This window comes from Pristiophorus japonicus, chromosome 13 (genome assembly GCF_044704955.1).
Source record: "Pristiophorus japonicus isolate sPriJap1 chromosome 13, sPriJap1.hap1, whole genome shotgun sequence".
In the NCBI taxonomy this organism is placed as follows: Eukaryota; Metazoa; Chordata; class Chondrichthyes; family Pristiophoridae; genus Pristiophorus; species Pristiophorus japonicus.
The window spans coordinates 153,152,699-153,176,859 of NC_091989.1; the positions used below are offsets into that span (position 1 = coordinate 153,152,699).

A 24,161-nucleotide genomic window follows, 5' to 3' on the forward strand; every position below is an offset into this window, starting at 1 on the left:
CTGATTACTTGCTGTACCTACATGCTAACATTTTGTGTTTCATGCACAAGAACCCCCAGAACCCCCCGATCCAGAGCGGTATACTACAGACCACCTAATAGTGGTAATGAGGTGGAGGGAAAAGTATGTAGGCAAATATCCGAAATGAGTAAAAAATACAGCATCATAATCAGGGACAATTTCAACTATCCAAAATAAGCTGTCTGGGAGAGGGAGTGGAGGGGAGAAGGAGAGGGAATTTTTATAGAGTGTACGAGAGTCTTCTTTGACCCAATATGTATGAAGCCCAACAAGGGAAGAGGTACTGCTAGACCTAGTAATGGGAAATGAACTAGAGCAGTTAAGAGAAGAAAGCATGAGAGAACATCTAGGGAGTAGTGATCACAATATAATAAGGTTTAAGATTGTGATTCAGAGAGATATAGATAGCACAAAGACCAAAGTAACAAATAAGAAAAAACATCGATGTGGGAATGAAAATGGAGCTAAGGAAGGAAAACTGGAGAAAAATATTGACAAAGTGGTAGATCAACAATGGGCAATATTGAAAGAGGAAATCAATGGAGTTCAGGAGAAATATTGCACTGAAAATAAAAACAAACTTGCTAAGAATGAGATGCCATGGACAAAGTGGTGAGGATAAAATTTAACCTGAAGAAAAAGGCATTCACAAAGTACATAAACAATAAAGAGAAGGTAATAAATGGGAATATGAGCTTAGGAAAGAGATTAAAAAGACAAATTAAAAACATACCGATACATGGCTAGGTTTTCATATAACTTTTGACAGAAGTTTAACAACAGTTATTCAGAAATACCCCACAATGATTACCGACTGCCTTGTATACATTTCATACGTTTCAGCTTTTGTGGGGTGACATTGCGCTTTACAATATTAGCACACAAATAATTAACACATTAACATGAAGTCCTTTGTCCACTACATTCACAGTGATGTAAATCTATTTCAAATTAACAGGACAATGCTTTGGATAAACTAGCAGACAAAGGGATGTCATGCAAAGGCATTGAGTATGGTTTAATATCACACAGCATTTCACCCCATTCAAGTAATAACTAGCATTTTCTACATTATTAATATGAACACCCAAACTTTCTCATCTTTATTCATTTTTCTATTCGGTGTTCAATTGCCAGATGTAATCAAGATGGATCTGTATGTTGCACAACTCTCTTTACCATTGGGTAGTTATCAATGATTAGAACAGAGATGATACAACGCCCATTGTACAACTTCATATTGTGCATTTAAAAAAACTTTTCTTGCATTTTTAAATTTTCTACTTATTTTTGTAATTATTAGTTATACATATCAGTCATAAATACCAATGCTCACCGTAATTGTAGACTTTCCAGCATATTTTCCATATCTCAGGAACAAAGGCTTCGTAATTTTCTTTTGAGCCACAATCTGTAAAGTATGAAATCACATCATACAAAACTGCACTTGTAGGGAAACCCCAATAATGGTATGTTTGGATGTCCTTAAGTAATGGGATAGATTCTGTACTTATAGGGTGTTTACTGCAATTACGAAGAACAACAATAACTGATCTAGTAAAACTTGACAAACAATTTTCTTCAGTTAGAGTATTAAGGTTCAATATAGTACTAACAATCAAGTTGAACAATTAAGGGTTTCCTGAGTGTAAAACTTGTACAGAGGTTAAAGTTTCACAATCTCAGCCATTGGGGCCCTAAACAGAGGAATTGATCATGCAAGATACAATTTGTGAACACACAGGAGCAATGCAGTTACCTCTGCATAATTTCATGATAGCCACCGTCCATTAAATGTAGTAAACCAATCAGAACAGAGCCTTGGTGATCACAGTTTAGCACTTTAACAAAAAGGAAATGAGCCTCTTAACCTCTCTAAGAAATAAACAGACCTGTTGCTGATTGGAAACTTTGCAGCCAATTTTTTTTATCACCGACATTTAGGAACCAATCATTATGCAAGGCATAGTGGCCAAGAGAAAAGCTATATTCACCTCAAGCACACACTCCTCCATTCCACATATCTGGAAGGATATGACCAACAGGACTGAAAACCTTAATGACCTGAGCAATTATGGAGTACTGCTCCAAAATGAATTTACTCTCCAACTATCCCTGCAGTTAAGGCTAGACAATCTTGGAGAGGAATTGTCAAAAAGCTAAAACTCCTCTTATTTTATAAATGTACCATAGTCTGTCTTCAGAAAAATGCGCAAGTGGCCTTAGAATTAAATGTCAGAAGTGAGAAATGGAACTCAACTTCAGCAGCCTGTCCCTGATGTCAGAAAAGTCTGGCTACATATCTTTGTGTGCCTTTCTTGAAGGCAGAGAATACTCCACAGCAACTGTTGAAGACACTCTGGGGGTGAAATTCAATTAGGTCGGAAAACGGACGTGGGGAGCGCGAATCGCGATCTTCCCACGCCCGTTCAAATTGATGCAAGCAGCACGCAAAATGATTGGAGTGCTGATCTCAGCGCTAAACACATTGCTGGTTGGCTTAGCAAGCGACAGGGGGGTCAATATCGGGTGCAGTCTACTGGCCAATAACATTTTGCCTCGGCTCTCTGCACTACTTAAAGTGGAGGTGTGTTGTTGCAGAAACACCTCATTGTCACTCTGTATGCTGCCATGGCTCAACAGGGACGAGAAAGTGCAAGGAGATTCTCTGATGCAGCACTGGGGGCCTTGGTCCTGGGGGTACACAGAAGAAGACAGGTCTTCTATCCGCAGGGGGTCAGGAGGCCTTCCAGGCAGAACGCTAGAAGGCAGTGGGAGGAAATAGCAGAAGCCATCAGTGTCACATGTGTGCCCCCCAGGATCTGGATCCAGTCCCGCAAGAAGTTTAATGACATCACAAAAGTGGTCGTGAGTCAAAAATCTATATCGTGCCAACTGCACCACTGGCCTCACACATTGCCCAATGCACCACACCCCATCACTCACCTACTGTTAAGGGGCAACCCAGGGTATAAAGAGTTAATCCACTTATATTAATATTATTTTAGTTAGTTTCAAAGATCTTTATTCAACAATAAGGAGTCTAGTCACTTGGGATGGTTGTATCCTGGCTATAGATTCAAGCCAACCTAGTTAAGAAATAATGAGCACAGAATAGGAGAGTCAACGACATAACTCAAGATCATCATGATCATCATAGACAGTCCCTCGGAATCGAGGAAGACTTGCTTCCACTCTTAACATGGGTTCTTAGGTGGCTGAACAGTCCAATACGAGAAACACAGTCTCTGTCACAGGTGGGTCAGATAGTCATTGAGAGAAAGAGTGGGTGGGACAGGTTTGCCGCACGCTCTTTCCACTGCCTGTACTTGATTTCTGCATGCTCTCGGCGATGAGACTCGAGGTGCTCAGCGCCCTCCCGGATGCACTTCCTCCACTTAAGGCAGTCTTTAGCCAGGGACTTCCAAGTGTCAGTGGCAATGTTGCACTTTATCAGTGAGGCTTTGAGGGTGTCCTTGTAATGTTTCCTCTGCCCACCTTTGGCTCGTTTGCCATGAAGGAGTTCCGAGTAGAGTGCTTGCTTTGGGAGTCTCGTGTCTGGCATGTGAACTATGTGGCCTGCCCAGCGGAGCTGATCAAGTGTGATCAATGCTTCAATGCTTCAATGCTGAGGATGTTGGCCTGGCCGAGGACGCTAACGTTGGTGCGTCTGTCCTCCCAGGGGATTTGTAAGATCTTGCGGAGTCATCGTTGGTGGTATTTCTCCAGCGACTTGAGGTGTCTACTGTACATGGTCCATGTTTCTGAGCCATACAGGAGGGCGGGTATTACTACAGCCCTGTAGACCATGAGCTTGGTGGCAGTTTAGAAGGCCTGGACTTCAAACACACTTTTCCTCAGGTGGCCGAAGGCTGCACTGGGGCACTGGAGACGGTGTTGGATTGCGTCTTCAATGCCTGCTCTTGTTGCTAGGAGGGTCCCGAGATAGGGGAAGTGGTCCACGTTGTCCAGGGCCACGCCATGGATCTTGATGACTAGGGGGCAGTGCTGTGCGGCGAGGACTGGTGAAGGACCTTTGTCTTACTAATGTTTAGCGTAAGGCCCATGCTTTCATATGCCTCAGTAAATACGTCGACTATGTCCTGGAGTTCAGCTTCTGTATGTGCGCAGACACAGGTGTCATCCGCGTACTGCAGCTCGACGCCAGAGATTGGGGAGGTCTTGGACCTAGCCTGGAGACAGCGAAGGTTGAACTGGTTCCCACTGGTTCTGTAGTTTAGTTCCACTCCAGCGGGGAGCTTGTCGACTGTGAGGTGGAGCATGGCAGCGAGGAAGATTGAGAAGAGGGTTGGGGCGATGACGCAGCCCTGCTTGATCTCGGTCTGGAAGTGGATTGGGTCTGTGAAGGATCACGGCCTGCATGTCATTGTGGAGCAGGCGGAGGATGGTGACGTACTTTTGGGAGCACCCGAAATGGAGGAGGACGCGCCATAGACCCTCGCGATTGACAGTGTCAAAGGCCTTTGTAAGGTCTAAGAAGTCCTTGTGCCCTTGTCCCTGTCCTTGTGTGAATGGACTCCGCTGCTAAACATATGGCTAAGGTCCGATGGGCTCCCCTTGTCTCAGGACACCCATTGTTTATGCTGTACCAATAAATGTTTTGCACATTGTCATGTATTCATCCAGCATTGTAACCTATGTATAATCTGACCTAAGTTGTACACTGTGAGAACAATGACCACTAGGTGGTGAACTTGTGGGAGACACTCCTAACCTGGACCTTCAGGTATAAAAGGGGAAGCTCCACCCACTTTCATCACTTGAGTGCTAAGGAATAAAGGACAGGTCACAGACTGACCTTCTCTCAAGCATGGGCCTTGTGTGCATTTATACTGTATCGTAAGGACATATCACACATGAGACTATTATGCTCACTCTCGGAAGATGACCATGTTTGGAAAGGGGGAGTCTGTATACGTACACTATAACAATAATGCCTAAACTGTTTGTACTTTGAGACTTTCCTCTGCTAGCTTGTAATAAAGGATTGAACTAAACGTGATGATCGACTCTCGAGTGGTATTTTGAACCATAACACCTACCAACAATCTCGAACAATCACAACTCATACCTCACAATCATAGCTTCACCTCACCCTCACACACTTACCACTGCGGCAAGCCTCAAACCTACATATCACACCATGCACACACTGCCAGCTATTCAACCATGACAGACACATCACCAAAACCCATTGCACCACACTCACTGACATACTTCCCATTCTCCTGCAGACCAAGGTGGCGCATAACAGACGTGAATAGCAGCAGACAGGCAGAGGGGAAACACATCTTCAAAATCTCACTTCGCTGGAGGAGATGGTGCTAGAGATAATTGGAGGGGCTGTCACTGAGGGAGCAGCATGGTTGAATACATTGCTGATGACGATATGCTCATATGTAATCCTTCTTCTCACATCCCACTTCCCCTTCATCGCACAATCTCTTCTCACTTACAAACTGCTAATGGTGTAAGCATGCACAAGGAGCTTGCAGGGTCTAACAGCAGTTCAGTAACCTGTCCTCCAATGGATGGCTAAGAATGCTGAGGCTCCACCCTGAGGGAATGACAGTGGTTTCATGGAGCAAGAATGGTCAGCACTGCCTCCTCCAAAGGGGTGAGGTGAAGCTATGAATGTGAGGTGTGCCTCGTGTTTGGTAGAGATTGTTGGTAGGAGAGTGATGGGGGAGTTTTGTGCATTGAGCTATATGTGAGGCTAGTGGTGCAGTTGGTAGGAAACAGCTTTGAAAATTCATTCACTGACCTTGACCACTCATCTGACATCATGAAATTTCTTTGGGCACTGGAGTTAAGTCCTGGGGTGACACTGCTTGCAATGACCATCGTGGCAATCTGGTCCCAAATCATTCTTTCTGGAGGTCTCCTGGCCCTTATGGGTAGAGGACCTCTCTTTCAGTGTTGATCCCCTGCACACAGCTGGAGAGTTGTGCCTGAGACCCTGCGTGCCCTTTCCTTAGCCATTTGTGTTAGTCCTGAAGTCTTTTTAGCATTTTTTATGTGCAGAAGGCAGTTCATCTTTAAGAGCTACAGACTGCCTACTGCTGAAGGATTTTTAGTTTTCTTTTATAAGCAGAAGGCAGTTCAGCTTTAAGAGCTGCAGACTACCTTTAAGTAAAGCTAGCCTCGCTCTAGCGACAGGATCTTTGGCCCCCTGCTCAGCACACAGCCAGTCAGCAGCGTGTTCCTTGCTAGGCTGTGCGCTGCTATCATGTTAATTAGCAGGCAGCACCAAATTGACGTGCTGCCTTCATTTCTGAACGGGCGCAGGCATATCTCGCATCGCGGTGCCTGCGCCGTTTTTTTAGCGGTATCGAATTTCCGTCCCTCCGCCCGCCCCCCCCTCGTATCCTTGCAGTGCTATAGGTACCAGAAATATTTACAGTCTTGACCAATCCGTTGTCTCCTGACTGCAACTGTTAATTTAATGTGATGGGGAGAGAAAGAGTTAGAAGATAAAAACAGTCTTGTAAAAGTTAGAATTGTATTCTACTGTAAGGGAAATGTAGTTTCTTTTAGTATTTACCTGTCCCAGGGTGCACTCCACCCCACCCAGAAAGTCATCATCTCGAGTACCAATATTGCAATGGCCATGAATGTCATATACTTCAAATCGAAGCTTCTGAACCTCCTCAAAATAATAATCCACATTGAAAATTTTAGAAAAGACTGGATGCAGGTTACTCTTTATGACTTCAGTCCGGTCAACCTGTAAAGGAGAACAGATTTTACAATATAATTAACTGACTGTTAGGCATACTAGATGTATAGAGTTCTAATGTTCACCTTATGCCAGACAATCCTATTTTATTTCTAAAACACATTGTAGCATAAAAATTCTAGACACTGTCATTCGGAATGGTGACCATGAAACCACTGGATTGTTGTAAACCCCCATCTGGTTCACTAATGTCCTTTAGGGAAGGAAATCTGCCGTCCTTACCCGGTCTGGCCGATATGAGACTCCAGACCACAGCAATGTGCCCTCTGCGGTTCAAGAAGGCGGCTCACCACCACCTTCTCAAGGGCCATTAGAGATGGGCAATAAATGCCGGCCTTGCCAGCGCGCCCACATTCCATGAACGAATAAAAAAGAAATTGCACAGAGCAGAACGTAGCTCCACAACTTTGTGAGGCAGAAGGAACAGTACAGCTCTGACATTTTAAACAATAAAAAAAGCTAACCAGTTGCTAATGAATAATAATATCTAAAACATAGCAACAAGTCCCAGAGCCATAACGGTTCACTGCCTGGGGCTTTAAAAGGACCTTAATAAAATTATCAGACCAAAATCTTTTGTGATCTGTATTTGAATTTCAAGAGTGATAATGAATGGAGCTAGAGTCAGGAACAGTAGTTGGGAAGGGACAATGTTAAGCAGAGCTAAGCAATTAACACAATCAAAATGAAGAATTAATTTAAAACAGCCATGCATAGACATTTCAGTTCCATCAATTCAGAGCCAATGAGCTTGGAGTCACCAAAAAATGCATTTTCTTCTAAAGCTCCTAGTTGAATAGATTCATTACCAGTCCTTATTCACAAAATTTATACAACTGTATAATGCTGGCTTTTTTTACTTTTTTTACTTTTTGATCAAAGTGGAGAAAGTTGGTTTTGGGGTTCGAATACATCATTTCACCTTTTTCATCTACTGTCAATATTTGGCAGTCTTAGATCAAATATTGCAGGGTCTAGATGCATGGTGATACTTTCTTGGTAATGCCCCATATAATACCCTGGCTCCCAACCAGTAGAGCACCCACTATTGCACCACTGCACCAAAGTAGCATTTCCTTTTCTCAAACCAACTACCCTCATGGCCTCTCTGAATGAGAATGCCAATTTACTACTAGTTGGACCCACATTACGGGCAGATTAGTGTTGTGAATATATTCTTCCTAGAAATTGGCTGAGAACTTACATCACCTAGAACTCTTATAGATAAGGTAAGAGATTCCATCAGTTTTCTGCTGATTAAAACCTAGGTATGCAACAGATCTTTCACCTGCTGTGGCAACCCCATCACAGCAGTGATAGGTTTAAATCCAAGGTCTTCATAGGCTCACTTATAACGTGTTTCATCATTCTGTCCAAGTAGCTAGAGTGCAACATCTTGAGCCTGCGACACATGATTTAAACCTTGAATGAGGGAACTGCATACTTCTTCTGTTATTCAGTACATCTTCTGGATACTAATACTTGAAGCAGACACAACAGCATCAATAGAGTATACGCTGGCCTGTCAATCCTATCTCTTGAAAGGGCTATAGAATATGTGGGGTAGTAATCTGGGAGGGCATGCTATAGATAGAATACATTACAATGCCGTATAGAGACTCCAGAAGGACAACCTTCTATAAAATTAGTGAACAATGGTCTTGAAGCATATATGTTTTATTACAATTTATGGGCTAGATTTTACACTTTTGTGCATATCGCCCAAAAATGGGCGTTATTTCCGGCGTGGGTGCTAAAAATGGGTTTTCAGATCGCCGGCTTGTCGCCCATTCTCAAAGCACCTAGTCTCCATTTTTGAAATTGGACATTACTGCTAGCGATATGAAATGGGCGATAGCGTTAAATCTCGCTAATCTCCTGCCGTAAAGTGTCGCCGTCCTTAGCAACGGCATGGCAACGCTCGATTCCCGCGATTCAGGAGGTCAGGGGTCATCATGACATGCGCAGAAGGGGAGACAGAGAGAGGGAGCTGAGAGGGACTGAAGGCATGTGTGGCTGTGGTGTCTGCTAGTTTGACAGTTGTGGAGGCATGAGGGAGATTCACCAGCAGCAAAAAGCCTACTAAGCACCAAAACATAGTTGGCACTGAGTTTTTGTCAAACAAATAATATATAACATGGAAGGGATGGAGGAGGCCCTGGAGCTGGTAGCCAGGAAGACTGGTGGCAGAGGGCTCTCAGTGATCCTAGAGTGCGGCACTGCACCCCAAGGTGCCGCACTCCCACTGCCAACCACACATGAGAGCCAAGAGCAACATCTTGCTTCTGGCTCGAAGCACGTTCCCACCTCGGGACCATTCTCTCCCGTATCCATCCAATCAGCGGTTCGACTGTTTACCAGCCCCCCCCCCCCAATAAGCATAGCCTAAGGAGCTCCTCGGCCAGGTGGCTTGGAGTCAGGAGGGGAAGGGGAAGGGGTAGAGGTGGGGAGGAGAAGCGGGAGTGGGGGGCAGGGGGAAGGATTGTTTTTTGCAGAAATACTGATGATTTCAGACAAATGTTCGGTTTGAATGTTTTTTATTTAACAAAACGTTGCACATTGGTTCAGATAGCTGCACCGTTACACGCTGGTGATTCCTTAACATCAAAGGGTATAATGACACTTAACTTCAATCAACTTAAACTTTAACTGTCACCAAGGTGATACCCACCATTGATGTATGACTTGCACACCCAGCAGTGTACCAGCCTTGTAAATAACACAAACGTTCTTTCAGGCAAAACGCTCATTGATGAGCTCCTGACGTAAGGCTCTTGCAGCTCTTATGCCACCACGGGCTCATTCATGCGGTCTACAGGGGGCAGGGAATGCCTTCAGCATCAGCCTGATTGTCTGGGCCGATGTCAGCATCTGCCTCCTCGTCCTCCTCTTCCTCTCTCTAGTGAGGTCAACTGTCAGACTCATCAGGCAATTCTTGTCCCCTCCTGATAGCCAAGTTGTGCAGCATGGAGCACACCATCACGAATTGAGCTACCTGCTCAGGGTGCTATTGGAGCTCGCCTCCAGAGTGGTCCAGGCATCTAAAGTGCTGCTTCAGCATTCCAATGGTTTTCTCTATGATATTGCAAGAGGCTCTGTGGCTCTCGTTGTATCTCCTCTCAGCTTCGGTGTGGGTGACACGCAGGGGGGGTCATCAGCCAGGTGGCGAGGCCATATCCTTTGTCACCAAGCATCCAGCATTGACCTTGTGGCTGATTGTTAAACAAGTCAGATACAGTGCTCTCACGTAGGATGTGAGCATCATGGATGCTGCCCGGAAATTTAGCGTTCACTGCCATAATAATTTGCTGGTGGTTGACAACAAGTTGGACATTCAGGGAGTGGAATCCCTTGCGGTTCCTGAAAACTTCTGCATCCTGAAAAGGTGTCTGCATCACGATGTGCATACAGTCTATTGCTTCCTGCATCTTGTGGAAGTTTGCAATTCTGGAGAATCCTAGAGCCCTCTCACTCTGTGCCTCCCTGGTCATAGGGAAGCTGATCAAGTCCCTCCTGCATGCGTACAGGGCTTCAGTGACCTGTCTAATGCAGCAATGTGTGGCATGCTGAGACAGTCTGCAAATGTCGCCAGCTGTGGCCTGAAAAGAACCCGATGCGTAGAACGACAGTGCCGCGGTGACTTTGATCTCGACGGACAGTGCAGTACTGATGGTGCTGGCAGGCTGCAGATCTCCCCTTATGAGCTGGCATACATCAGTGATAACCTCTTTGTGGAAGCGCAGTCTCCGAAGGCAGGTGGTGTCGGGAAAGTTGAGGTAAGACTGCTTCTCCCTGTACTTGCTGGTCCTCCTCATCAGTTTTGCACATCTTACATTGGGCACATAATGCTGTGGAGCGTACCTTCGACCACCTTGAGTCTGTTGCATGTAACTGGTGATCAAAAGTGTGAGAAAAGAAAGGCCCCATTGCAATAGCTCTCTGTTTTCCACCGATTGGTCACAATGAATGAATGTCCCGACAAAGACACCTATTCAATTCCAATCAAGATGTTCACATCAACTCCAACGACCTCCAGAATACATCCGAACTCCCCTGAGGTTGAAGCACAGCAACCTTTTAAAGGATGCGACATGTGATGTAGAACATGGCATCCATAACGCTGTGATTAGTTCTAGTTAGTTCCACTTTGTCTGGGCATTTTTTTGGGCGAGCGATATTGTGGGCGATATGTGTACGAGTTGGTGAAAGTGACGCTGGCTGATCTCAAGGCCGCTAGTTTCGGTAAATATGCTCTTTACGACAAAAAAATGTGGGCGGGCAGTATTATTGAATCTTGCCGTTAATTCAGTGCTTAAATTAATGCTGGACGATATTATGGCCGTTGATTTCACGCATTCTGATGATTTCGCCCCAAAAAAGTGGGCGGGTGATATTATTTTTTCCCGGCGTTGAGCACATGGGGAAAGTAACGTTGGCTGATAAGTTTCCGAAAAATGCCCATCAGTTTCCATTTTGTGCCAAAATGGGTAATATATGGGTGTTATACGTCATTTCAGCAGTAAAATGGACGTTAAGTGGGCGTTATGCATGACAAAATAATGGAAGTTCTAGCCCTATACTTTCTGAGACACCACTGCCATACGTAATATTCATTGTATTGCATCTTACCAATGACTTTTCCTGCATATCAAAATCTTAATAACTCTTCCTACTTCAGGTGCTTCAAATTATATTCCATTTTTAATATTTCGGTTTATGAATTTATTCCTAAAATACCATTTCCCTCTTGCTTCTTGTTACACATATTTTCTCTCTCACTAATTTTCTTGCTTTCTTGAAGGAATTTGGCACCTTGCTGGGATACATTCCATCCCATACCTCATTCAAGTAGCCATTATTTATGTTTGAGTCTTGCCGTTGTGTGTCTGCAGGATAACCAACTACAAGAAATATCGCAACCAAATCCATATGCACTTTACACACAGCCATTTACAAGAATGATACCAGGGTTGAGGGACTTCAGTTATGTGGAGAAACTGGAGAAGCTGGGGTTGTTCTTAGACCAGAGAAGGCTAAGAGGAGATTTGATAGAGGTGTTAAAAATCTTGAAAGGTAAATAACGAGAAACCGTTTCTAGCAGCAGAGGGGTTGGTAACCGGAAGACACATAGAACCAGAGGCAACATAAAGAAACATATTTTTATACAGTGAATTGTTGTGATCTGGAATGCACTTTCTGAAAGGAAGCAAATTCAATAATAACTTTCAAAAGGGAATTGGATAAATATTTGAAGGGAATTTACAGGGCTATGGGGAAAGAACCGGGAAGTCGGGCTAATTAGATAGCTCTACCAAAGAGCCGGCACAGATACGATGGGCTGACTGCCTCATTCTGTGCTGTATCATTCTTTGATTCTATAATTCTAGGAGTCACTGGATAGCAAACAGGAATAGAAACCATCTTTTCCTCACTAGCCTAAGAGTGATAAGTTCAATTATAACACTAATAATAGCACCTCCGCTGAGTTCAACTAAGTCACCACAGATGAGCAATCAAACCTGGGAACTTGTTGGTCTGTATGTCTCAGATACTCACTGTGTAAACATGCTGAGCTGTAACAGCAACTCAAGCAGTGTTTCATATTGGCAATCACATATATTCTTCAAGTCACCAATCAAATCATTCTGCAGAGGTCAATGGAGTTTTCTTTGATTTCAATTATAAACTGAACTAAAGGGCAATTAGTTAAAATATTAAATATTAATATGGGTTCACCCATAGGAAAAGACATGGAATTTCCTAAAAGACAAGTGAAAATAAGGCTGATCTTCACATTCTCTTAATCAACATAAAAAAAGTAATTGGTAGGAGGTTTAGAGGGGATTTGAGAGGAATTTTTTTCACCCAGAGGGTGGTGGGTATCTGGAACTCACTGCCTGAGAGGGTGGTAGAGGCAGAAACCCTCACCACATTTAAAAAGTACCTGGATATGCTCTTGAAGTGCCATAACCTACAAGGCTACGGACCAAGAGCTGGAAAGTGGGATTAGGCTGGGTAGCTCTTTGTCGGTCCGCACGAACATGATGGGCCGTAATGGTCTACTTCCGTGCTGTAAGTTTCTATAATTCTATGATTCTATGATCAGTAAATGATCTGAAGAAATTTGATCAAAAAGTCTGCAAGATGAGTAAAGCTTCTGCAACAATAAAGTCAGGAAAATAGATTTCTATGCTGTACTAATATCACATTAAGGGTGTTTGGTGATTCTTGTCCATAGGAGTGTTTCTAAGAGATATTTCATCCTTTCTTGACTAAAGTGAAATAATAAGTTGGGGTTTGAATCTACAAACAACTGGATGAACATTATAATTGCTAAATATGAAATAAAAATTCCAAATCTACTTTTTCAACTGCAGTCGGGAAGGACGGCATTGATGTGTAGGTTCATGATAAAGTAATGAATTGGTTAGTTTTGGCTGTAAATATTCAAACAACAAGCCCCCAACAGTAGTAGCCATAATACTATGAGGACAGAATGGTCTTGATATGGATGAAAATGTTATAGAGTCTTTCATAAAGATTTTTGATCCTTCCTTTTTTTCCAGAATAGCTGTAATAATCTATCTAAAAATCTTAAATCTAGCACATGGCCATCACATCAGATATCAAACCGCCAAAATGGAACAAAAAAACATTAGTCACGCCCTGATACGTTTTCTTAACTTGATATGCTGTGCTTTCCCTGAGGACAGGAGCCAGGGATTTACAAGCAGCTGCCAATCTATAGAAACATCCATCAACAAGAAGTCTCTCCTTTACCTCAGAATGTGCTTATTTCAAATACTTCCCCAAAGTACATTTTTCAGCACTGGCCTTAAAGGTACAGGCAACATTAAACATAGTTCCGATTTCATATTTATATCATAGAATGTTTTCATCGTAGTGCTTATTTTCTGTAGAAAAATTCCTGCAAACGTTTCCTCCATTATTATTGTCATTTTCTCTACAGATTTTAATGGCTTTTACTTTTGAATAAATTAGGATTTTTTTAAACTAATAAAGAATGTAGCAGAACAACAATATAATTATTGAAAAATACCATTGACAATAATGTAGCTGTAATGAAACATAGTAATAATCAGAAATTCTGTTTGAATGACACATTCCATTTATGCTTAAGAGGCACGGAAGTGCTTATGTGAATATGTGTGGGCAATATAATGCAGAACTTTGCAAACATAATTAGCAGTTGCCACACTACGGGCTCAAGTTTCGGACCCCCGCTAGAATGGCGCACCTCAGAGACCCGTCTAATTTGTAGAACAAAAATTGCGCCGAATACTTACCTCGCGATTCTCCGATAGCTGTAGGCCCATTTCTAGCTCGGCACTGCGCAGCAGGAGCTGCTGGAAGCAGAGCTACAGCCCTGCGCCAAAAATAGTGCCGGCAGCTGTGCGCGTGCGCAGTAGCTCTCGGCCCTCCCAGCGCGTCCTGTCTCCGGGCGACGACCCTATCCCTGGCTAAAGGGACGTCGCCCCTATCCCCGGCCAAGTAGCCTGACACCTCTTACCTCATTGGTGGCGGGGCCCGCCCACCCGGCATCTCGCTGGGGGCGGGCCCCACCTGAAGAGTCGGCAGCGGCGGCAGCCTGGCATCGGCTGCATGCAGGTCCCGCCCAAAATCCTCGGCGGGGGCCTGGCTTCTTCGTCTTCTTCTCCCCCCCGCCCCCGTTCATCTTCTCCCCCCTTCTCTTCTCTCCCCCCCTCTCTTCTCCACCCCTCTCTTCGCCACCCCTCTCTTCTCTCCCCTCCCTCTCTTCTACTCCCCGCCCTCTTCTACCCCCTGCCCTCTTCTCGCCAGTGCTGCAGTAGGTGAGTAGAAATAATTTTTTATTTATTGAGTGATTTTTTTAATTATTTTTTTTATTTTTAATTTTTTGATTTTTTTGATTGATTTATTGGTTGATTTATTGATTTATTTATCATTTATTATTGATGATGGCTCTTTATTTGTAAAAGTGAAGTGTTTAATGTTTGTAAACCCCCCTTCCCCTCCCCCCCCCCCCCCAATCTCTCGATCCCTACGCCTAATTTCTAAGTGTAGGCAAGGTTTTCTGAGCAGACAAAAATCTACACTTACTCCTTTCTAAGTTAGTTTGGAGTAAGTTTTCACTGCCTAAACTTGCAAAACAGGCGTAAGTGGCTGGACACGCCCCCTTTTGAAAAAATAAATCTGTTCTAAAGTGGAACTATTCTAACTCACTAGAACTGGAGCAAACTAAATGCCGTGAATTGCAATTTCTAAGATGCTCCATTCTAAACTAGTTGCTCCAAAAAAATAGGAGCAACTCAGGCCGAAACTTGAGCCCGATATCACTACGCAAAATGAATTACTTTGAAAATATCTTAGCTGAATCACTTCTACATAATCATGCATGTATTAATGAGTTTTCCTAGTGGGTACTATGACTCTCCTACCTTTGAGCATAAAACTAGCAGTTAGTGGCATTCATCCGAGAAGGTAGGAGATGCCAAATCTAGCTTAACCCAATACGTTTTATTAATGGAATGACATTATTGTATGTATAGTCTATGGTAACTGGAGTGCTCTATAATTATCAGAGCCTTTCATTCTCCCTCTGGCATCAACTGCAAAAATAAATCATTCCAGCAGTTTATTAGCTTTACTGAATAGATATTACCATATTAAAATGCATAATTACTAGCCATTAAGGGAATATTTAGCAGAACTTATATTTATGCTAGTACAACCAACATTCTAACTTGTCTGAAAGGTATGTCTGTAACATTTTCTCATTTCCACCCATCAGGAAGCTGCCATGCCCCATTAAAAAAAAGACTTGCATTTATATAGCACCTTTCACGTCCACCGGATGTCACAAAGCGCTTTACAGCCAATGAAGTACTTTTTGAAGTGTAGTCACTGTTGTAATGAAGGAAACACAGTAGCCAATTGCACACTTCAAGCTCCCACAAACAGCAATGTGATAATGACCAGATAATCTGTTTTAGTGATGTTGCTTGAGGAGCAAATATTGGGATAACTCCCCTGCTCTTCTTCAAAATAGTGCCATGGGATCTTTTACATCTACCTGACAGGGCCTCGATTTAATGTCTCATTCAACAGATAGCACCTCCAACAGTGCAGCATTCCCTCAGTACTGCACCAGAGTGTCAGCCTAGATTTTTGTGCTCAAGTGTCTGTAGTGCAACTTGAACCCACAACCTTCTGACTCAGAGGTGAGAATGCTATCCACTGAACCACAGCTGACACTCACGTTTTGTTTAAGCACTCCCTTTCTTCTATCACTATCGATAAGCAATGAATAGATCCAGCCAAAGACAAGGGGGCCAGAGAAAATAAGTTTGGCTGCATTAGATGTTGCCATGCACCCACATGAATTTTGCTTATTTTTTTGTAAAAATCTAATCATGTATATGCAGCAGGAGAAGAACAGAGTTTACAATCAATTTCCAGTCACTGTAAATTCACCTGACTTTCAGATTGGCAAATTCAATTTTAGGAAAATATTATAAACTTGGCAAGCAGCTTGCTTAAGAGCAGAATTGGCATATTAAGTTAATAAAATCAAAATCTCTTTTCCTTTAGGGTGATGCTAACATCCAACTCTGCAATAAAACTTTGTTATTTTTGCCACAAGATCATTACATTAAAACTTGGCATTTGGCAGGGTATAATTTCACGCTTTGTCAGTGTGTCGTAAATGACTGTATAACACATGCATCTGTGTGTGAACATGGCACCCCCATTTGCAGTTCAATGTATTAAGTGTTCAATTTATGCTTGCAAAACCATCCTTTCTAACCGAATGGCATTTCTGTGATGCTCTACACTGATGTAATTGATCTTTGTAATAGGTACATAGGGGGATCTTTCCTGCATTGGAGGAGCAAGTCACTGAGCTATAACTGCAATAATATCCTTATTCATGTTGATTTACCACCAGTATTAACAGATGACATCCAGCAGCATTACATGGTCCACCATAATGATTACTGAGTGTGATTATACAAAGCATGCTTAAAGTGATGGAAATAGTATGACACCCAAAGTTTCGCAAGTAGTATTACATTCCACAAGGATTGAACAGCATTTTCCCAAAATTGTACAAAACAAGATGTAAAAAATTTAGATCCACCAATAAAATAATAATGTCTGGCCTTCAGAATGGCTATGCTAATATAACCCAAATGCACCAGGATGCTAAGTAATCTAAACAAAACTTTCTGAATGAACTTTAAAGAGTGGCATGTTAGAGCTGATTTGTGATTCCCCAATGGCTCTAAACTGGGAGTAACAGTACCTTACAGACCAGGAAGTCCCAAGTTCACAAGATAATTGCAGATTAGGACAACTTGTTGTTCCCTGTTAGTTCATCTATCCAGAAGCACCCTAAGGTCCATCCATTACTGCACTTACTTATTTCTTAAATGAAGCCAGGGTTTTCCCCACCACTGCTCTTCCTGCCAATCCATTGCAAGTGTTGATCGCTCTGCATGAAGACGAATTTACTAATGTCAGTCCTAAAGGTACGCTTTGCTAGTTTGAACCTATGTCCCCTTGTCCTATTCCCACAATTTAATTCAAAGTAATATTCTGGATTTACCAGTTCCATACCAATTACTATCTTGTATACTTCTGTAACATCACCTCGCGGCTGTACCCTATCCAGGCTGAAAAACCCGAGCCTCTCCAGTCGTTCCACAAAGCTTAGATCCTTGGCAGAAATTTGATCCAAGTCTGTACTGAATTAGCTGATCTCATCCAGGATGTTATTAGGAATACTACAATTCTCTGCAGCACCCTTAGGTTAGAGAGAGAAAAAATCATTCTTGTTAATAGAAAGGTACATATATGCACATATATAAGATGAAAGGAGGTGAATTTCCACCGTGTTTATGCCGATTTTCCAGGGTTTCTACAGCTTTTCCTCTGAAGTTAGGGCAAACGAGCAGCAGAACCTCTGCGGAGATTCACCCCCCAGGAACCGGTATCGATGTCATCCTCCAACCCCAATGCAGTCAAATACCCTATAAGCACCCGGAGTCTACACGGATATATGAAGATTGGCCATTTGGGCATGTTACAGGAAGGTGATTAGTCATTATCATCATAGTCAGCCCTCGGAATCGAGGAAGACTTGCTTCCACTCCCGAAGTGAGTTCTTTGGTAGCTGAACAGTCCAATACGAAAGCCACAGACCCTGTCACAGGCGGGACAGACATTCGTCGAGGAAAGGGGTGGGTGGGACTGGTTTGCCGCACGCTCCTTCCACTACCTGCGCTTGACCTCTTCACGCTCTCGGCATTGAGATTCGAACAGCTCAATGCCCTCCCGGATGCACTTTCTCCACCTAGGGCGGTCTTCGGTCAGGGACTCCCATCTGTCAGCGGTGATGTCGCACTTTATCAGGAAGGCTTTGAGGGTGTCCTTGTAACTTTACCGCAGCCCATCTTTGGCTCGTTTGCCATGAAGGAGCTCCACATAGAGCATTTGCTTAGGGAGTCTCGTGCCTGTGAAGACAAATGTCGGTCCCTTGCAGTCAGAATCAGGTGGATTTATAATGGGGAACAAAGAAATGGCAGACCAATTGAACAAATACTTTGGTTCTGTCTTCACAAAGGAAGACTCAAATAACTTTCCGGAAATACTAGGGGACCGAGGGTTTAGCGAGAAGGAGGAACTGAAGGAAATCCTTAGTCAGGGAATTGTGTTAGGGAAATTGATGGGATTGAAGGCCGATAAATCCCCAGGGCCTGACAGTCTGCATCCCAGAGTACTTAAGGAAGTGGCCCTAGAAATAGTGGATGCATTGGTGGTCATTTTCCAACATTCTATAGACTCTGGATCAGTTCCTATGAATTGGAGGGTAGCTAATGTAACCGCACTTTTTAAAAAAGGAGAGAGAAAACAGGGACTTATAGACCGGTTAGCCTGACATTGGTAGTGGGGAAAATGTTGGAATCAATTATTAAAGGTGTAATAGCAGCGCATTTGGAAAGCAGGATCAGTCCAAGTCAGCATGGATTTATGAAAGGGAAATCATGCTTGACAAATCTTCTAGAATTTTTTGAGGATGTAACTAGTAGAGTGGACAAGGGAGAACCAGTGGATGTGGTGTATTTGGACTTTCAAAAGGCTTTAGACAAGGTCCCAAACAAGAGATTAGTGTGCAAAATTAAAGCACATGGTATTGGGGGTAATGTATTGATGTGGATAGATAACTGGTTGGCAGATGGGAAGCAAAGAGTAGGAATGAACGGGTCCTTTTCAGAATGGCAGGCAGTGACTAGTGGGGTACCGCAAGGTTCAGTGCTGGGCCCCCAGCTATTTACAATATACATTAATGATTTGGATGAAGGAATTGAACGTAATATCTCCAAGTTTGCAGATGACACTAAACTGGGTGGCAGTGTGAACTGTGAAGAGGATGCTAAGAGGTTGCAGGGTGACTTGGACAAGTTAGGTGAGTGGGCAAATGCAAGGCAGATGCAGTATAATGTAGATAAATGTGATGTTATCCACTTTGATGGCAAAAACATGGGAGCAGAATATTATCTGAATAGTGACAGATTAGGAAAAGGGGAGGTGCAATGAGACCTGGGTGTCATGGTATATCAGTGGTTGATAGTTGGCATACAGGTACAGCAGGCGGAGAAGATGACAAATAGCATGTTGGCCTTCATAGCGAGAGGATTTGAGTATAGGAGCAGGGAGGCTTTATTGCAGTTGTGCAGGGCCTTGGTGAGGCCACATCTTGAATATTGTGTACAGTTTTGGTCTCCTAATCTGAGGAAGGACATTCTTGTTATTGAGGGAGTGCAGCGAAGGTTCACCAGGCTGATTCCCGGGATGGCAGGATTGACATATGAAGAAAGATTGAATCGACTAGGCTTATATTCACTGGAATTTAGAAGAATGAGAGGGGATCTCATAGAAACATATAAAATTCTGACGGGCTTGGACAGGTTAGATGCAGGAAGAATGTTCCCGATGTTGGGGAAGTCCAGAACCAGGGGTCACAGTCTAAGGATAAGAGGTAAGGTATTTAGGACCGAGATGAGGAGAAACTTCTTCACTCAGAGAATTGTGAACCTGTGGAATTCTCTACCACAGAAAATTGTTGAGGCCAGTTTGTTAGATATATTCAAAAGGGAGTTAGACGTGGCCCTTACGGCTAAAGGGATCAAAGGGTATGAAGTGAAAGTAGGAATGGGGTACTGAAGTTGCATGATCAGCCATGATCATATTGAATGGTGGTGCAGGCTCGAAGGGCCAAATGGCCTACTCCTGCACCTATTTTCTATGTTTCTATGCGAACCCAAAGATGCAGAGAACAGTGGGCGTCCTGGAGAAATTTTCAGAGGGAGATGATTGGGAAACTTTTGTGGAGCGACTCGACCAATACTTCGTGGCCAACGAGCTAGATGGGGAAGAGAGCGCTGCCAAACAAAGGGCGATACTCCTCACCATCTGTGGGGCACCAACGAATGGCCCCATGAAGAATCTGCTCACTCCAGCGAAACCCACGGAGAAATCATACGACGATTTGTGCACACTGGCCCGAGAGCATTTGAACCCGAAGGAAAGTGTTCTGATGGCGAGTTACCGGTTCTACACATACAAAAGGTCTGAAGGCCAGGAAGTGGTGAGTTATGTGGCCGAGCTAAGACGCCTTGTAGGACATTGCGAATTTGAAGGACATTTGGAGCACATGCTCAGAGATTTTTTCATACTTGGCATTGGCCACGAAACCATACTTCACAAACTTTTGGCTGTAGAGACCCCAATCTTGAGTAAGGCCATAGCGATAGCCCAGGCGTTCATTGCCACCAGTGATAATATGAAGCGAATCTCTCAGCATACAAATGCTGCTACAAGTACTGTGAACAAAGTGATGTTGTTTTCGAATCATAACGTACAGGGCAGGTTACACATATCTGCAGCTGCACGTCCGCAGATGACTCAGAGTCTACCATCAAGGGTGATGAATGCAAGGCCATTAACACCTTGTTGGCGCTGCGGGGGTGATCATCGTTTCCATTCATGCCGATTCAAAGGGTACGTTTGCAAGGCTTTGCAACAATGGGACACCTCCAACGAGTATGCAGGCGAGCTCAATAGCCTGTTTAACCTGCAAAACACCATGTTGCAAAGGAGGACATGTCCACGGAGGATCACAACGAACCAGAGCCTCGGATCGAGGAGGCAGAGGTACATTGGGTGCACACATTCACCACGAATTGTCCCCCAATAATGCTGAATGTTAAACTAAATGGACTCCCAGTGTCAATGGAGCTGGACACGGGCGTGAGCCATTCCATCATGGGCAAAAAGACTTGCGAAAGGTTGTGGTGCAACAAGGCCTCAAAGCCAGTCTTAACTCCAGTTCGCACGAAACTAAGAACTTATACAAAAGAATTGATTCCTGTAATCGGCAGTGCTACCATAAAGGTCTCGTACGATGGAGCGATGCACCAGCTACCATTCTGGATGGTACCGGGCGATGGTCCCACTCTGCTCGGCAGGAGCTGGCTGGGAAAGATACGTTGGAACTGGGACGACGTCCGAGCACTATCGCCTGCTGACAACACTTCGTGTGCCCAGGTCTTAAACAAATTTCCTTCGCTGTTCGAACCAGGCATCGGGAAATTCCAAGGAGCTAAAGTGCAGATCCACCTAACTCCGGGGGTGCGACCCATCCATCACAAGGCGAGAGCAGTACCGTACATGGTTAGAGCAAGGGTAGAGATCGAGCTAGACCGGCTGCAAAGAGAGGGCATCATTTCACCAATCGAGTTCAGTGAGTGGGCCAGTCCTATTGTCCCAGTCCTCAAGGGAGACGGCACCGTCAGAATCTGTGGCGATTACAAAGTAACTATCAATCGTTTCTCCCTGCAGGATCAATACCCACTACCAAAGGCTGACGACCTCTTCGCAACGCTGGCGGGAGGAAAGACATTCACGAAGCTGGATCTGACTTCAGTCTACATGATGCAGGAACTGGAGGAAGCATCAAAGGCCCTCACCTGCAACAACACGCACAAAGGTCTGTTTGTTTATAACAGATGTCCGTTTGGGATCCGATCAGCGGCGGCAATATTCCAGAGAAACATGGAAAGTTTATTGAAGTCGGTCCCGCACACCGTGGTCTTCCTTGGTCACAGGTCGGAACACAGTCGAGCACCTGCAGAACCTGGAGGAGGTTCTTAGTCGACTCAACCGCGTGAGGCGCAGGTTAAAACGCTCGAAGTGCATTTTCCTGGCACCTGAAGTGGAGTTCTTGGGAAGTAGGATTGCGGCGGACGGTATCAGGCCCACCAACGCGAAGACGGAGGCAATCGCGAACGCACCGAGGCCACAGAATGTGATGGAGCTGCGGTCGTTTCTGGGACTCTTGAACTACTTTGGTAACTTCTTACCGGATCTCAGCACACTGCTAGAACCACGACATGTCTTACTACGAAAAGAGGGCGAATGGGTTTGGGGCAAAAGCCAAGAAAATGCCTTTGTAAAAGCGATAAAATTGTTATGCTCAAACAAATTGCTTGTGTTGTATGATCCATGTAAGCGTTTGTTACTAGCATGTGATGCGTCGTCATATGGCGTCGGGTGTGTATTGCAACAAACTAATGATTTCGGGAAACTACAACCGGTTGCTTATGCATCCAGGAGGCTGTCTAAGGCCGAGAGAGCCTACAGCATGATTGAAAAAGAAGCGTTAGCATGTATCTATGGGATAAAGAAAATGCATCAATACCTGTGTGGGCTAAAATTCGAATTGGAAACTGACCATAAGCCACTTATATCCCTGTTTTCCGAGAGTAAAGGGATAAATACCAACGCATCGGCCCGCATCCAGAGATGGGCGCTCACATTGTCCGCATACAACTACGCCATCCGCCACAGGCCAGGCACAGAAAACTGCGCCAATGGCCTCAGTATTCTGCCATTGCCCACCACGGGGGTGGAAATGGTGCAGCTCGCAGATCTAGCCATGGTTATGGAAGCATTTGAGAGTGAGCAAACTCCCGTCACTGCCCAGCAGATCAAAACCTGGACAAGCCAGGACCCCTTATTATCTCTAGTCAAAAGCTGTGTGCTTCACGGGAGCTGGTCCAGTGTCCCAGTGGAAATGCAGGAAGACATAAAGCTGTTCCAGCGGTGCAAAGATGAAATGTCAATACAGGCAGATTGCCTTCTGTGGGGCAATTGAGTAGTGGTCCCCAAGAAGGGCAGAGACACCTTCATCAATGACCTCCACAGTACCCACCCAGGCATCGTAATGATGAAGGCAATAGCCAGATCCCACGTGTGCTGGCCCGGTATCGATGCGAACTTATGAGTCCTGCGTTCACAGATGTAATCCATGCTCGCAGTTAAGCAATGTACCCAGGGAGGCACCGCTAAGTTTATGGTCTTGGCCCTCCAAACCGTGGTCTGGAGTACACGTCGACTATGCAGGCCCGTTCTTGGGTAAAATGTTCCTTGTGGTTGTAGATACGTACTCCAAGTGGATTGAATGTGAGATAATGTCGGCTAGCACATCCGCTGCCACTACTGAAAGCCTGCGGGCCATGTTTGCCATTCACGGCCTGGTGAGCGACAACGGGCCTTGTTTTACCAGTGCTGAGTTCAAAGAATTCATGACCCGTAACGGGATCAAACATGTTACATCTGCCCAGTTTAAACCAGCGTCCAATGGTCAGGCAGAGAGAGCAGTGCAAACCATCAAGCAAGGCTTGAAGAGGGTAACTGAAGGCTCACTGCAGACTCGTCTATCCCGAGTCCTACTTAGCTACCGCATGAGACCCCACTCACTCACTGGGATCCCACCTGCTGAACTGCTCATGAAAAGAGTACTTAAGACAAGGCTCTCGTTAGTTCACCCTGATCTACATGAACAGGTAAAGAGCAGTCGGCTTAACAAAGTGCATACCATTATAGCGTAAATGTGTCACGCGAGATTGAAATCAATGATCCTGTATTTGTATTAAATTATGGACAAGGTCCCAATTGGCTTCCCGGCACTGTCGTGGCCAAAGAGGGGAGCAGGGTGTTTAGGGTCAAACTTTCAAATGGACTCATTCACCGGAAACACTTGGACCAAATCAAACTCAGATTCACGGACTATCCTGAGCAACCCACCTTGGACCCTACCTTTTTTGATCCCCCAACATACACACCAGTGGCAACTGGCATCACGGTTGACCACGAAGCAGAACCCATCATCCACAGCAGCCCAGCAGGGCCTAACACACCAGGCAGCCCAGCAAGACCAGCTGCATAGCAGCCCAGCGAGAGCCCAACAAATGATTCAACAACACCAGCTTTCACACCGAGACGATCAACCAGGGCAAGGAGGGCCCCAGATCAA

At 44.4% G+C, this 24,161-nt stretch overlaps 1 protein-coding gene across 1 annotated transcript in view; it reads right to left on the reverse strand.

Annotated features, from left to right (window-relative positions):
• cpne7 (copine VII) overlaps positions 1-24,161 on the reverse strand; it is a 224,295-nt gene that overhangs the window by 68,399 nt on the left and 131,735 nt on the right. Inside the window, exons 2-3 of the mRNA XM_070896982.1 lie at positions 6,587-6,769; positions 1,358-1,432 (exon numbers count right to left, since the gene is read on the reverse strand). Of these exons, the coding sequence (XP_070753083.1) occupies positions 1,358-1,432; positions 6,587-6,769 (258 nt within the window). The remainder of the gene's footprint in view (positions 1-1,357; positions 1,433-6,586; positions 6,770-24,161) is intronic.